General features: G+C 42.3%; 1 protein-coding gene across 1 annotated transcript in view; it reads right to left on the bottom strand.

Annotated features, from left to right (window-relative positions):
- Positions 1 to 16,133, bottom strand: part of lama4 (laminin, alpha 4) — a 32,316-nt gene that overhangs the window by 5,919 nt on the left and 10,264 nt on the right. Inside the window, exons 12-29 of the mRNA XM_068708562.1 lie at positions 15,218 to 15,382; positions 14,356 to 14,549; positions 11,748 to 11,864; positions 11,068 to 11,216; positions 10,317 to 10,458; positions 10,135 to 10,228; positions 9,919 to 10,035; positions 9,251 to 9,436; positions 8,929 to 9,068; positions 7,864 to 8,028; positions 4,483 to 4,628; positions 3,783 to 3,945; positions 3,557 to 3,690; positions 2,662 to 2,833; positions 2,267 to 2,398; positions 2,024 to 2,166; positions 425 to 554; positions 6 to 143 (exon numbers count right to left, since the gene is read on the bottom strand). Coding sequence (XP_068564663.1) covers positions 6 to 143; positions 425 to 554; positions 2,024 to 2,166; positions 2,267 to 2,398; positions 2,662 to 2,833; positions 3,557 to 3,690; positions 3,783 to 3,945; positions 4,483 to 4,628; positions 7,864 to 8,028; positions 8,929 to 9,068; positions 9,251 to 9,436; positions 9,919 to 10,035; positions 10,135 to 10,228; positions 10,317 to 10,458; positions 11,068 to 11,216; positions 11,748 to 11,864; positions 14,356 to 14,549; positions 15,218 to 15,382 — 2,627 coding nt within the window. The remainder of the gene's footprint in view (positions 1 to 5; positions 144 to 424; positions 555 to 2,023; positions 2,167 to 2,266; positions 2,399 to 2,661; positions 2,834 to 3,556; positions 3,691 to 3,782; positions 3,946 to 4,482; positions 4,629 to 7,863; positions 8,029 to 8,928; positions 9,069 to 9,250; positions 9,437 to 9,918; positions 10,036 to 10,134; positions 10,229 to 10,316; positions 10,459 to 11,067; positions 11,217 to 11,747; positions 11,865 to 14,355; positions 14,550 to 15,217; positions 15,383 to 16,133) is intronic.

Genomic DNA, 16,133 nt, shown 5'->3' with positions numbered 1-16,133 from the left:
TATACCCCTTCACTCAGATAGAACAGGAGTCCGCCGGGCTGCAGCGTTCTAAAGTTGAGTCCTCCCTCAAAGCTGTCGAAGGGGGAAATCTTTGCTGTGGATCCCAGGTAGCTCTCTCCGGTGAAATAGGCTTTGCGGGACATCTGTCACAATAAAGACATATCGCACTTTCATCACCCATTACCTTTCACTCTGCATTCAGCTTATAGTTCAGTAATCCTCCAATGGTAACAGCGTTTGACTCGTGTGAAAGCTTTTGTTTTAACAAGAACAAAGGAATATTTGATCTCAATTGAGACAGAAAGTATGTGTGTTTTACTGATTGTGAGACTACTCTCATCATCCGTATTTGAAATTGGTCCTCGGGGGATATATGCTGTGCATTATCGCTGACAGTGTGTGAAGTGGTGGAGGGAGCACTTACAAATGATTCCTCAGGGCAGCCGCTGCTGATGCCAATGGTGCCAGGCTCCTCCAGCAGATTGAAGTCTTTTTTCTGGAACTGGAAACCTTTCACACAGCCTTTCAGGCCTACGACAGCAGACAGCTCAGGCCTGTGGTGACACACACATTGTCACCATCTTATTTTGAATTTCTGAGCTGCGCTAGTAACGTTATCTATATATAAGACATATTTCTTATGCTGACAAATTGCAAAGTGGTTACTTATATTTTGTCACCTATCTGCTCCAAACATAGGTATAGTTGCAACAAGGAAATCTCTTGACAAACATGAAATGTCACAGGTTGAAACGTGAAATCTGATCTTTCTTTTTTAAACTGTAGTTGTAGACTTTTTGGCCACTTGGAGGCAGAAGAAGTGCATGAGAAACAAAAAAACACACTTCTTATGATAATAGGCATGTAAGATTGTCTATTTACACATCCAGCAGACACATTGCAACGGTCATTTGAAGTTGTGTTGATGGCCCACCTGTGGAATGCCAACTCCCCTTTTAGCTCTGTTTTGGTTTCCATCGATTCCTGAGAAAAATAATTGCTCTTTAACTGCTAGTGGATACCTATTGGTTGTGGATCACGGTTTTTTAAACACAAGTTTTGGCTTTTTTTTTTGGAACCAGAAATGACCATATTTGGAGAAGACAGTGGAGCTGGAGAGGAGCGAGACCCGGCAGGGCAAGGTACTGTTAGCAGCTAACGCTATCTGGCTTGATAAGCAAGGTGCATCCATAATTCATGTTAACTGGGATACCAATTGGGATGCTAATCCATTTTGGCTAGTGAAAAAACTGGCAAAATAGAATGAACTTACCGAAGAAACGTCTTACCAAATGCTTAACAACGCTGTGTTTGCGACGCCACGGTAGCGACCTATTGTTCAAAGTGGCCACACCTCTACTCATGCATAAGTTAAAGCCTTAATATAATTTACAGGTGAGTTATATAAAAATTCACCCCCAGTACAGTCATGAACGAGGATATTAGCTAAAGAGCCCTAATCAGTTTTTGGTGCCAGGCTGTAAACATGTTTATTTCTGGTCGGAAGTTGGATGGGGATTGACTTGCTTTTGGAAACAGCATAATTTGGCCTTTTGAGGAACTGCATCTTTTGGAGCTTCCATATTGGCATCATTTCTCAGTCCCCGCAGGTTGCCACTTACTTAGAGACATGAATGCTATTGACTAACCTATACTTTAGTGGAAAAGCTTGGGCAGAGCCGCAGAGATAGTTTACGGAGCTCGAGGACTGCTCTGTGTCTGCTGGATGTGTAAATGACAACCGATTGCTAAAACACATCCGCAATAGCAATTTCATGCGGTAATACATGCATGTCAATACTTTGATGACAGCTTGGTCCTACTCAGTTAATTGCAGATGTCCCCTCCAGAGAAGTTGGACTCTTTCAAAAATGAAATATGTTGCTCTCAGCTGCCACTTGGGGCTTCCAAAGGGTGATGCCCAGTTAAGGTGTTAATTTCTTTTGTCTACACACGAGAAACATACTGTAAATGCAGTTCCTGCTGAAAACTAAATGTTTGGTTGCAAGTATATTTGACTCGCCTGGATTTGAGAATGCTCGAGGGAGCCCCTCCGATGTAGATATCAGTGAACGGCAGCGTGGTTTTTGGATTTTCCAAAGATTTAACGTGGCTCTTGTCCAGCAGTAGGATAACCTTCTTTGACTGATGGTAGATCACTGACACCTGTGCAAACGACCCAGCACGACAGTTAATAACAACACTAACTTATTCACAAGCTCAAGTTGAAATTGTCGAACAGGCTAAATGAGAAGAGGGAATCTACCTCATGGTATCGCGCATCATTTATTTGCAGCTTCGGTGAGTTATTCTCCATGAGTTGTGGCCCTTTGCTGAAGCCAAAGTCATACATTAGGCGCAGGAAGCCATTCTTTAACTCTAAAAGGAAGAAATTATCCTGAAAAGAAGATGTTAAAATACATTAGGATATGCCTGTGACATTTCACTTACATTGAAAAATGAAAACTAACTATGTTTCTACAACACAAGGTAATTGTCAGTGTGCACAAGCTCAGGCTGCAGGTTAAATGGCAGACTGTGTCATACTCTGCCAGCTAATGTATATTGCTATCTTTTATACCGGCATGTCCCCCGTGCGTGACCGAAAATGTACTGAAAAGGTTAAAGATAGAACCACATTTCAAGAGTCTTTAGACTTACCCCATTGACCATCAGTAAAAGGACACCATTGTTTGCGACAGTTCGCACTGAAATATCAAATCTTGTGACAACACCAAATCTGCCCCTCCTCTCAATATTATTGATGAGTGCATAGCCCGTTCCGTCAAACAGGTAGCTGGCAACGCGACTCTGGGAAAATGCCAACTTGTACCTGAGAGCAGAAGGAGAAATGTTATTTCCAAACACTGTGTTATGTATTCAGAATGCAGAATGTGTCAACATCTCGTTCGGAATGTATCATTTGTAATTCAACAGGAAAAAAAGTATGAAATGAGAAGGGTGCATTACCAAATGGGAAAAATGGGCAGCTCCTACGGGGCCCCAGAAAGTGGCAGGTTTTCTAAATGCCAATTGGTTTTGTTAATTTGATGGATAGCCAATTTGTTAGGGAGTCTGCGTCACTAAAGTACAGTATCAACTGAGCAGCAAAATCTAGTTTTAATGGCTGAAAGTGGCAACATGACTTTTCAAGTGCAAAGAATGTCTTTCATCACTTTCCCTTCTTTGCCTCCCCCATCAAAGGGGCTCTTTTGACAGGTAGAGTTTCCACAGTTAAACCAGGTGGTTCCACCGTCCGTCATTTCCACTGTCTGGGGTTAGCTACTGTAAGCTATTTTATTGAGTTGTACGCTATCTTGTCAGTTTCCTCTTATCTCTTTTATTGTGAAAGGTAAGAACGGAAGGAGTACAGCTGTAGCAGGCTGCCGATACCTCTGTAGTCTGCTGTGTGCACTGTACTTGGAATTTGGAGGTGGCAGGGCACATACACAATGTACAGTGTAGGTAGGTGGCAAGGATAGGTCAGCCCTATCCTAGGTCAGCCCAACAGCAAATCTTTGCTCCAGGGCCCTAGTTGTGCAAATGTGTATTGTACCTGGAGCACGGTGCTGATGTAACAACATCCATCTTGTGAGTCTCCTTGAAATTGTAAAGACTGATCACGTCGTTGTTCAGTGAACCCAACTCGATGCAGCCCACAAAAGGAGCTAGACTCAGAGGAGGTGGAAGCTAGTTAATTAAAAATAAAAGAAATACATGTCATCATTTAGGAAAAAAAACAGATGATTAATTAAGGATTGAATGCTTGAAAAAGGCATTACCCTGACATCTGCTGGGACACCACCAACAAAGAACACTATATCCTTGGGGTCGATGTCAAACAGCGAGTCAGTGCCTGGAGCTTCGCCTTTCTGGATGAACTTCTGCTCGTCGGTGGAGCTCTGGCTGGGGATGGTCAGGAAGACTTTTCCATGTCTGCCCAACCTGCAAGCAAAGTGCACAAAGGAGCATGAGTACTCAGAGTCATTTTAACGGCCATAACCTGCTGACATATTGTCTTTCAGAGGCTGTAGTGGGCTCAGTTTTAAAGCTAGGGGGGAAATACTTGCATTATATATTACTACATGACCAAAGGCATTCATTGGTATATTTTGTCTAGGGTAAAACTGGCTTAGCCTCTCGCCTCAAGATATGTTGATGAAAATGGGTTTTATGGCTATCCAGGATCCCCCCCCCCCAAATATAGAGGCATTGCGCATCCTAGTGCAGAGGATGTATGGCTCTCCTAGATATATTGACAATAAGAGTAGTTTATGAGCAGTTTCCAGAACTGGTGTTCACCATCCAATCGCCGACATTTTTTGTTGATTGCACTGACATATTGAAATTACAAATTCCTTCAAATCATAATTGGTCGAAAATCTTTGTTTCTATTAATCACTTGTTTGTGTTACTTGGACAAATCTGTTTGTTCAAGGGATTAATGTATAAAGCCCAAACACTTTCATTAACGGATATTACCTCTCCACTTTGACGTAGTTAAAGACTGCAGGCCACTGGCTCACAGGCTTTGAACCCAATGGGATCTCAACATCTTCACCCCCGAGGTTGTACACGTACACCAGGTTGTCATTCTTGATAGCCAGTCCCATGTAGTCTTTCCTACCCTGTGAGCAAAAAAAAAGCAAGAAAAACCTCCGGGTGAGTTCATACCCTTTCCATTTTCCCATTAAGGCCTTTGTTTAGTCACTTTACAACGGCTCACCACTGCTGTATGAGTTTCCAACAGGGAAATTATCATATTTTAAGTTATTCAACCTTGGAACATAATGGTTTGACAAATAGAAACATCCTTCATTTGAGGCTACCTATCGTGCTCATGCTGAAGGCATTATTCCACACTGAAAAGCTGTAGATAAACACCACTGCATAGATTACAGTGGCAGTGAAATCACCAGGGTGAAGTGTGGTTAAAGAGAACAGAGAGGCCTCACAATGGGTAGCTGCACTGTTACTGTGCCCCGGTGGGCGGGGGCTAACGGTATTTATGCAAATAAACTCCAACTTTGAAGGCATACACATGCACTATTGTAACAGGCTCTTGGAGACCTTTTGAAAGGGCAACTGTGCGCTTTCAAAGCCCGCCATTCCTGCCTCCATGATCACAACAAACTATTCATGTCCACAAACAGTTCTCTGCCTTTCATCTCTGCCCTGGGCCTCTGAGCGCAAGTTTGTGAAGTTTCAGCAGCAGATCTGGGCCACGCACTTATTGTAAGTCGCTTTGGATAAAAGCGTCTGCTAAATGACTGTAATGTAATGTAATGTAACGTACCCACCCTAAACCTTCTTGCTAACTATTGTAGCAACTAGTCGACACAAGCATGGTCTGGTCGTTCACTTTTTTACTACCAGGAATAAGGGTTACAAAAGGGTTCTTCCTGAAGGGCTGAGGTTTTACCCAGAACCATTTCATCTTTTTGAAAAAAGTGTTTGTCAAGGGTTTCTTTGTAAGACTAAGGGTTCCATTAAGGGTTCCTTTTTCATCTCAAGAACCCTTTTTGGAAAAGAGTTCCTCAAGGATTGTTGAAAACATGGGTGTTAAAAGATCCTCCCAGCCCGCACACGCACAACAACTGTAGTTGTGAACCATGATTGTTGTGGTTTGCACCAGGCAGGTTCTAGAGCAGTGATTCTCAACTGGTGGGTCGCGACCCACCCATTTTCAGTGGGTCGCGGACCTTTGCTTGGAAAAAAATAAAAATAAAAATCTTGTGCTTTTATTTTGAAGGGGATTTTTTTATGTAGCGGAGTTATTCACACTCCTTAACAGTATTTGGTGTTAATGCCTTGTAATGCTAATACACACCCACCATTTCACAGTATAGACGAACACCCACAAAGTTTGTTTTGTGAATTTTTTTTCACAAATTTTTTTTGTGAATTGAAGACATGTCGGATGACATCAAACAACAGATCACAGCTCAATATAAGGCAAGCGGTCATTTTGCATTACAAATAGACGAATCTACACAGACATAAACAAAGCAGTTTTACTCGTTTACGTGAAACATGTGGGACTGGGACTGACAGGAACAAGAGAGCTCCTACCACTAGTAGCTACTACTATGACTGCAGAGGACATCTTCAGCTCAGGTTCAAACTGCACCATCTTTTCATTAAATACATTTGAGAAGTTGAAAATTTGGGTCGCGGCTTGTCATTAAGGGGTGATGGTGGGTCCCGCAGCCAGACCAGTTGAGAACCACTGTTCTAGAGGAATCCCTTGATATATAAAAGGCAGTGGTGGACCGTCAGGGCCAGCTAAGCCTTCTCTGCTGGCCTAAACAGAATCACAAAATTATAGCTATTTTATAATTTAAAAACTTTTCACAAATACACTACAAGTATTATAATTTTTTTCCCATTAGCTTATTTTCTCATTGCACAGCTCCTGTCTTCCTCAGTTGCTCTGCTTCCAGTGCAGCTTGATTTAAGTAGAACTCTTATCCAATCAGATTCAGCCTCTATTTCTCTATGTAAGGAGAGAGGCCCAATGCCCTCTAGGTAGACTTTGCAGATTAAAGTATATGGGGACGATATTGTTGATTGTCATAGTCTTCAACCAATCAGATCTTTAGTTTGACATGTTGGGTATATTCTTTGACGTGCCACTGCTACCGAGGTAGCCTGCTAAGTACGTCAGCATTAAGGTGCGCCGTGATTGGTCAGTGGGCCAGCGTGACTTTTGTCAAACAGAAAACTAGCTAGCAGATAGTGTTTAGTAAGAGTTCAAGTTGAAACATATGTAAGAAGTTATGACATTGACATGACATTTTTAGCGTTTTTAAATGGATTTCTGGAGAAGGACATTTCCAGAAAAGCTGGACATCGTATCAAAGGGTCGGTCAAGCCCACAGCTAGCAGCCCTGACCCAGCATGGAAAAGGATTCGTATGAACGGTATTTCTGGTTGACAGCGGCGGGGAAGCGTTGCACATTTTATGGCTAAGAATGCGTTTCATTTGCAACTAAGCTCTTGGTGTTTGGAGCTGTTTGGAGCTACGTTACGCTAACCAAGGCAGCTACATGACGCATCCGATCATGCGCGGGGTTATTGTCCAGACAATTGAATCCGTTTGGGCTGTTGTTTCCTCGATAAGCTAGTTAGCTTAGCCCCCCTGAAGACACGTGCGGTGCCGCAGCCTCAGCTGTTTTTTGTTATTGTTCCGGGTTCAGAGGTCACAAAGCCTGTTGTCTGTTACGTGAGCGCAGTCCACCGAAAACATTATATTTACCACAATTTAAGCTTCTGCATTTTCCAAATGCACTAGTATTATTCAAACGTATTGTTCGGTTCTTAAGCCTCGTACCGAACTGTTTAATACAAATACGTGTATTATTACACCCCTAGAAACAAATAACCATAGCTGTGGTATAAAATGCACGGTCCGCCACTGATAAAAGGGTACTCTGTTGAACTCCCTGGGTGGGTTCTTATTGGCATCCTTCGAAGGTAGAAAGGTTCTGGACAAAACCTCCAGAGAGAGTTCTGGGTTGAGCAATTACACTATAGAAGTGTTCTATGTAGAACCTCCCATAGTGGGTTCAGGGCGAAACCCTTCACAGATGGCTCTAGGTATACCCTTTTATGTTGAGTTCTAGACCCTCTTGAAGGGTTCTCCTATAGGGACAAGCCAACAAACCCTATTGGCTCTAGTTTATTTCTTAGAGTGTAGAGTTGGGAGCTAAATGTACATGCCTTGTAGTTCCCCGTAAGTGATATTACTCGATTTAATGGCTCCCACCTGTATCCACTTAGCATCCTGGTATGCATGTGTTTTATAGTAACTGATTACCCCAAATGGCAAAGCAACCACATAGTTTTCCCTGGATTCCTCACATTTCTGTCTCCCAAGTATAAGATGAAACGGTCCTCTATGGGGTCCTTGTCAGGGTCCACTCTTATGAACAGGCTGATGGATGTCACTGTCTTCAGGTCTTCCAGGTTGCTGTGAGGTTGAACCTCCACTGAGGACTGACCGTTGAATTTCATGGACACTTGGACCTGGGGTAGAAAAAAAACAACAGAATGACTTAGAGCTTATGGTGACATCAATATCAGTTTGAATGCCATAAATTTCAAATTTCATCGCAAAAGTAATGTTTTCAAAATAGGGATGCACTGATCTGACTTTTTCCATCACAGTACCAATATCTTTCTTTTATGTATAACGTAACATCAGGCTTGACTTAAACATTGCTCTGCTTTTCTAAATTTTTTGTGTAAGTCTCGGACTGATCGATTTGATCAGAACCCTGGATTTTAACAAGGGCTATGCTTGTTTGATGAGTAGTGCAAACGTTTATCAAGCTCTACAATCCATGCCGTGGTAATCAGATTTTGATATGCACTTGGTGACAGCTGAGTGATGGCTTTGAATGGGAAATGCAATACATGCTTTTCTTTTAATATTACAAAGAAATAATAGGTTATTAGTGTAGTGTCTGGCGGGAATTAGCAGGAAGTTCACCTTTTCTAATTTCACAAATATATTATCCAGAAAGAACATTTGGGCACAGCCGAGGCTAGGTTGCTTGGCAAGGTAAGTAAATATAATCAATCAAAACACAAACTACTAGTTTTCCTTTGCATATATTTCTTAATGTGCCATGCTTATTACAACCTAATACATCCATGGTACCGCCTTATACTATTTAGCCAGATGTTTGGCTAACTACCGCGTAATATTCTCAACATGATGAAACTATTCATGAAGTCCATCTAACATTTGATCGCATGGTCACTTATAGTTGACTAATGTATGTAAACTTGCCACAGTATGAGCAGTGGTAACATAACCTTCAAAATGAACCACAAGGTGCTCTCTTTAACTTAAACAAATAGCACTACACCCTTGATCCTAAATTGACCATAATGTAGACATATTCCGAGTGATGAACTCACTTTCTTGGCCACACTCCTGGCTTGAGCAATAAGCTCTCTGATCCTCAGGATGTTGGTGGTCACGTTGTTGACAGGCTTCTTTTCTTCGACCACCTTCAGCCTGTCCAGCAGCTTGGGAACGAGTACATTCAGGTTCTCCACTAAAAAGTACATTGAACAAGAGGAAAACAAGAGAATTTAAATAGGATAAAATGTACAAAACAATTTAGGAAATGTGAAATTGCAAACAGGGTTAATACATTTTTGAGTCACTGTTAAATGGTGATTTCCTACTGAGGATCTTTAAAATATCCAAGTGTACGTGTTGCAGCAGTAATGATACCTGCTTCCCCGGCAGACAGGACGGCCTGTTCATAATCAGTTGTAGAGTATTCCTTGTTTCTCATGTTGTTGGCCCACTCCTCCACCTTGGTGCTGATGGGGTTGATGGTTTGAAGGACCTCCGCAGAGCGGTTGAGAGTCCCCTCGGCCACGTTCAGGGTAAACTCCAGTCGCTGTGGTGTTCTGTCTGAAATGGAGGCAGAGGGTGAAAGAGAGTAAATTCTGATACTCTATGTCAAGGTCTACATTTTTTAGTTAATGTTTTCCTAAAAACTAAGTAAACCAACGCTGGAAGTTTATTTTGAAAAGACATGCCGCTCGTTACAATGCATGTAACGAGCGGAAACCAACACTCTGTCCCTGTGTCTAAAACTGATGCTAGTGGGGTACCTAGAGCGTCATAGTGCCACTGACGGAAGGGTCAGTATTTGACAAGTTGGGAGTGAGACCGTGTTGGTGAGACAACCCTTTAATTCAAACAAAAAAAGAGAAGTCTAACAGGAACTACACTTACAGTTTAAATCTCCCTCCAGTGTTTGTGCTAAGCTAGGCTAAGCACACCGCTGACTCTTCTTTGCAATGCACACACAGATAGGAAATTGGATTTTCTCACTCGTCTGTGGGTTTGACATAAAAGACATTTTTTTAAATAACCAAGTTATGTCTTACCTGCATGAATTCCACTGATGTCCTCCACTATTTCTGAAAGTTTTTTGGTGTTTTTATCCATGGTCTCTTTGGTCTCCTCGATGTATTTCAGCTTGTCAATCACCTCAGCTTCAACCTCTGTTGGAGGGGATACAGTAAAAGTCAAATGGACTTTGGACTTTAGACACATTGACAATGGAAAAAAGACAGATATCTCATTCTGTGACGGCCCCATACCTTTTTGTTCTGAATGTAATGAAACAGACTCCTTGAAAACATTGTCGCTCTGCGTTACCAGGTGCCCAAGCTGCATATTGATCCCGGCGATGGCCTGAAACACAGAACACATGAAAACAAAGCTGCGGAATGGACAGATATTACAGTGAATGTGTACTTCGTATTTCTGCGATACAACATACGTCTTCAGCTCGTTGGGATAAGTTGAGGGTGGTGAGCGAGGTGATGTTGGCATCGTCGATGTATTTCACTATGTTGTTGTAGACGTTGGCGGCACTTATGGCCTTCTGCACAAAGCCATTGGCATCACTTTCTCTCAGGTCCCTGGTGGAGACAAGGGTGATAGATGTTGCAGTCTAACCCGAGTGTTTCTGTATTGTGTATAAAAGCATCAAAAATCCCCAGTGCTCATGGAAATCATATTAAATTAAAGCTGCACCAATCAATATTTTTATATTAACAATGGATCAAATGACTAGGTGAAAGGGATCGCTCATATTGACAAACCCAGGAACCGGTTACAAAACAACACTCTTCCAAGTTTTAATCGTTCCTTCATGTCAGCCAGTATTGGCCATGTTGTCCGTTTTGAGGAAGTTTTACTGCATTTCCATACAGCTCTTCTAATACAATACTTCAAAATGCACGTAAAAATAAATAGCCCCCCCCCACAAATGCACTATATGCAGTACTCATATGCAGATTTCTAAAAAGTACGGTGACCAGTTTTAGAGTTTTACTGAGCTTTTTTTTTTTTTTTAAAAGAAAAAAATGTAACTTGAACCTATATTTCATTTTCAAAGGTTTACATTTTCCAGTGCCACAGACAGGGCAGAGAAGTCTTGAGAGATGGGCTAATGCTTTGTTGCCTTTGCTCTTTTCATGGGTCTGATTATCTGTAACTAATAAGTTGAAGTCAGAAGGGAGTCTCACTCCTCCAATGCATTGGCCTGTCTGTCCAGCTCGTCGGCGTGTTCGTCGGCCCTCTGCACCAGATCTCTGTCAGCCAGAGACAGACGCTCGGTCTTCTCCATCAGCCTTTGGCTGGCGCCATCGATCGCTGCATGGTACTCGGTCACATTCTGTGCAGACATAGACATGTCATTTACTTATTTATTTGCAAGGACCTTCCACCGCTTTGCATTCATGTCCCATTCTTAGAATCCCCAATGATCTCTGTAGAGGTGCTATTCTTAGTTACATCCTCAGAAAGTATTTTTTTTTACCTTAGAGCCAAGCTAACATTGTTACCTCAGGATGATTGTAATTCACAGAGTAACTCAATACAGAGGTACTTGACTAAAAAGGGAGAGCTGTTTGAGAACACAGCTTATTCAATCTCTGGCATCCACAAATTGCTTCCAAGTCAAATTGGCCAGTTTTAGATACTGAGAGGGCTGCGTCTCAGGAATCCATTTCATGAATAAATTCAATGGGAGATACTGCGGCCCCATATCTCAGTCTATTAGATTATGAAACATAACCCCCCCCTGAGCATCATTGGACAGCAGGGACCCAGAGATTTTTTCCATTCTAACAACCAACCTCTACTTATGAAACCACAATGGGTCCCTCCTGACCGTCATTAGTCCTCACAGTCATGTAGGCCTCACCTGCACCATGGCATCCACCTCAGCCACTGTCCTCTCTGTTTCAGAGATGGAGCCTCTGGCAATTCCCAGCGTACCGTTGACAGCGGCGTGGTCCTCTGTCAGCCTCTGCTGCTTCACCTGGGGACACAAGGAAATAAACATGATCAAATGTGGCCATAATTCAAGCTCCAGAACTACGATACACTAGAGATCCATATGAAATGAATAGAAGGATCTCCACGTTGCAAATACGTGTTCAGGACCTTGACCACCAAGACACCTTGAAACACTATCTTTAAAGGAACGGTTTGTCATTTAGGCAAAAAACACTTTTTTCGGTTTCTTGCTGAGAGTTAGATAAGAAGATCGGTGTCACTCTCACGCCTGTGTGTTAAGTTTGGTGCTAGAGCTGAGAGGCGATTAGCTTAGCTTAGTAAGAAGACTGGAAGCAATGTGAAATAGCTAGCATGGCTAGCCTGCTTCCAGTCTTCATGCTAAGCTAGGCTAATCACCTCCTGGTTCCAGCTCCTTATTCAACACACCAGCCTGGTCTCCTATAAAGTACGTTCCCATGCAATTAAACAGCATTGTCAATTCCGTTCCGAAGGAAACATATTTTCTCCCAAATTACGTGTTGTTTTTGATGTTTCACGAATACGTTTCTAATCATAGTCTGCAGAAGTCCGTGCAGGGACGAGGTCCGGGTGGGTCAAACAAACACAGGACTTTCACCCAAGAGACTGTCGTTCATGTCCCGTGTGGAACCAAAAGTCAACATTTACTTATTGTAATTTACGTCCGTTACTTAAATAACATAACAGACATACTTATTTTAAGCCAAACCATTACTAAATCCAACCAAGTAGTTTTGTTGCATTTTTGGACTTTGATTTGATTAAATTTATCACGCTAATCACGTGTTTAAAACTGTGACCGTAATCTGTGAGAAAATACGGTTCCCTTGACTCGTAATTGAGAATGCAGTTGAGTTGTATGGGATTGTAGCTTCAAATTTAGGTTTGTATTTAATTTTTTTCTACTGATTTGTGGGCTAACATTTTACTTATATTACTAATTAATTCCCAAACAAAAAAACTGTGATATTGATATTGGTCTTAGTGGCCTAGTTAACAATACAACCGTAACGTCCTCAATTTTATTCCAGTATGGGACTTTTGTTGCATGTTTTGTCCCTCTCTTAATAAATAAGTAAAAGATATAACTGCCCAGATATACGTTAAGTAGCTTTTACAGTGCTTAATATTATATAGTGCTTAATACTAATTTCATGTGGTTGTTGGAGATAATAGATTACAGTACCCACACCCCATCTTTAATGTGACTGCATGACTGAGTATTGAACAAGGTTGTGATCGTTTGATTGGCCGTGTGTTGGAAACCCGGCAGTGTGCACACTGTAGCTGCAGCTGGTGTCGACCGGTCTGTGCTGAAGCTAGGAGGAGCCCCGGATTAGTAGAGGCTCCATGTTTGGTTAGTGCACCATTCACGGCATTGATTTACAGCAGGGACCCTGATCATGGAGATCCCCACTCCTGATTACACTCGTGCAAAGAAAAATACACAAACACAGGGCTGGGGAAATATTGCCATCTATCTCCACCCTGACGGGTTTGTTCTGCGCTACTACTACTAGTACTACTACTACTACTACTACTACTACGCAATCTAAAGTAATCTAAGATAATTAAGTAACTATTCTGCTGTTGGCCTACTATTCAACTGTATTACGTCAATTGTGCAGACAAAATTTACTTTATTTGTTGCGGATTCTTGACTTGCAACAATGGCAGTCCAGATCATCATGCATGCATCTCAAACCCCAATAGATTTGGGCTGAGCCCCAAATGTTTACAATCTGCCTGAATGCACGACTACATATCTGCAGTATCTATATACTGAATAATATTTGCTGAGCAGTGTAGAAACTTTTCAGCGTTTTGGTTTTCACCCTCGGAGTTGGGATAAGATGAATTTTCTGTGTACAGTAATGATTCTTCTGTATCTTAGGGGAATAAAGTAATGTCTCTGTGTGTAGGCTCTGGATTCTATCATGGGAAAAACAAATTGTATTGCGGCATTGCTGCTCCCCCTGTGCGGGCCTCCTCCTAATGTAACAGCCCAAAGCTCCCACAGATGGTTTTGTGTTTCTGTTCTCGGCACTTAAATACCACCAGTAATAGACTTCTCTGACACGCCTGGCAGACAACAAGCAGAGCTCTCTCTCTCTCTCTCTCTCTCTCTCTCTCTCTCTCTCTCTCTCTCTCTCTCTCGGCCTTTAGCATGTGCAGTGCATGCTAAGGACAAGCTCTACTTGTGTCTTTTAAGGCTAGGGAGGTGCCACGTTGTGATTGAGCGAAACTCAACATTGTTTGTAACATTGTGAGAGGAGATAAAGCAGACGGCACATAGAGGAGGAACTCCATGCCAACACGCTCCCTTACAACGGGGGGAGGAAGGACTGTGAGCTCTTTAGCAGGACTGTCTACTAATGCATCCTTCCATACTGACAGATGCAGAAAGACAGAAGGGAGTGTTTGAGGAGAGATGAGAGAGGGGAGTAGTGCTCAGCAGGAGCCTGATGGGGTGGTGGGGGGTCATGGGAAATCACCTCATTCCTCCGAAATTTGAGGATGCTGGCTCTGTTCGTGTCCTCCATCTCCTGGACGGTGCCGGCTGCTTTTTGCAGAAAGCCCTGAGCGTCTGACAGCTTGGCAGAGAAGCGGGACAGGATCTCCCTGACAGGTGGGAGGCGGCCGTCTGTGACCATCAACTTCTTCTCCAATTGACGGGTACGCCTCAGCACTGGAAACACGAGCCATGAATGAAATTGAATAACTTATTACTAACTAGTATTACTAGTTTGGTCCACTGTAATTTATTTTAAGTGCTAATTGGTTGCGTTTCTGTCACTGTGGGGATTCTCCACAAGGAAATTGTGGGTATCAAACACTTCATTTCCTGCATTTTGGTAAATTTGAATGCACCAATTTATGGTGGAAATGTCTTGATAAAGGGAAACACCAAATACAGGCGGCAGGTGACAATTCAAAAACTTAATATAATGCAGATCGTTTAACGTTATCTATGTTGAGTCAGCCCAAATGTATGCATGATTTACTCTTCCCTTCTTTTTTGTGTCTTTTTTTTGGGAAAGTAACCTCTTAAAATGTGCATGTGGGACCTATTCACCTCATTGATACATTCATTAATTTTAACTAATGTATAAACCCTTGGACTTAAAGTCAGAATAATTGAAGCACACTCATCAGCTCTCGCCTCCTCCACGTCTGGCCCTATGTACGATATTTGCAAGTGACATGAGCTTTCAGATAGACCCTTACTTTTAGCCAATCAAATGCCAGCATGCTAGTTTTGACGTACAGTAGCCTCTGGGAGGGCACTCATTGCCATAAGATAAAATAATCAGTATGTTTATGGGGGATTTTGAGAACTGCCGTATGTCTCCTCACAGTCATGGGCTTCAGTGGACTCGTCAGTGGCAATGGGCTCCCGTGGGGACAGATCCAGTGTCCTCATCCAGGTCACCATTCCCTGGGCCTGCTCAGTGTTCCGCCTGGCCACCTCTGGATCCACATCCTGGTGAACACTGTACAGCTCCCAGTCATGGATCATCTCTGTGTACATATGTTAACACACACATGAGTTAAGAACCTAAATACATAACTGACGCAGATTGCAAGTGTAGCCTAAGAGGTCAAATGGTTTTATAAAATTCAGCATTCCTAAGATACTGTATATTTAGGGCCCTATCGTACACTCAGCACAAACCGTCCCTGCTAGTTTCAGACGGTTGCAGTTGCTATTTTCACGTTGTATAAGTGGCAAATGTACTTGCACCCATCTGTACACCCATGGTCTTAAAATAAGGTGTGGTCAGGAGCTTTGTTGGTACATTGCTATCTTGGGGCAGCAGAAAGAAATTGTTCTGGCACATCATTGTCCTGCTATTTAAATGGCACATTATTCAGATAGTAAGGCAGGTTCACAATGGATATTTTGAGGGTCATTATCTTCATTTCCTGCATTCTGATGACATTTTATGCACCAATTTATGGTGAAAATGTTTTGTCATGTAGACCCCTTTCGTAAACCCCTCTGTGTGTGACTGTAGACATAGGCTACTTCCAGGTTCAGTATTTCTGCATAGTTGCAGATAAAAATCAGCTAATATTAGTATCATACTATTTGTAGAATTATATTCCAGTGGTACCTGAGTAGGATTGATTCTAACTGGTGTGATGCAAACCTTTTATCTAATATTCTCAGATTGCGCTATTTAGCCAGCAACGGTGGAGTTGGTCCTCCCTGATTGTGCTTGCGTTATGCACTTAAGGCCATGTGCTATAATGTGTTTTAAAATGAGAC

This window comes from Cebidichthys violaceus, unplaced genomic scaffold (assembly GCF_023349555.1).
Source record: "Cebidichthys violaceus isolate CVI_PGR_0920_01 unplaced genomic scaffold, fCebVio1.0.p SCAF_14, whole genome shotgun sequence".
Classification (NCBI taxonomy): Eukaryota; Metazoa; Chordata; class Actinopteri; order Perciformes; family Stichaeidae; genus Cebidichthys; species Cebidichthys violaceus.
The sequence above is the reverse complement of the archived record's forward strand: the minus strand, read 5'-3'. Positions and strand labels throughout refer to the sequence as shown.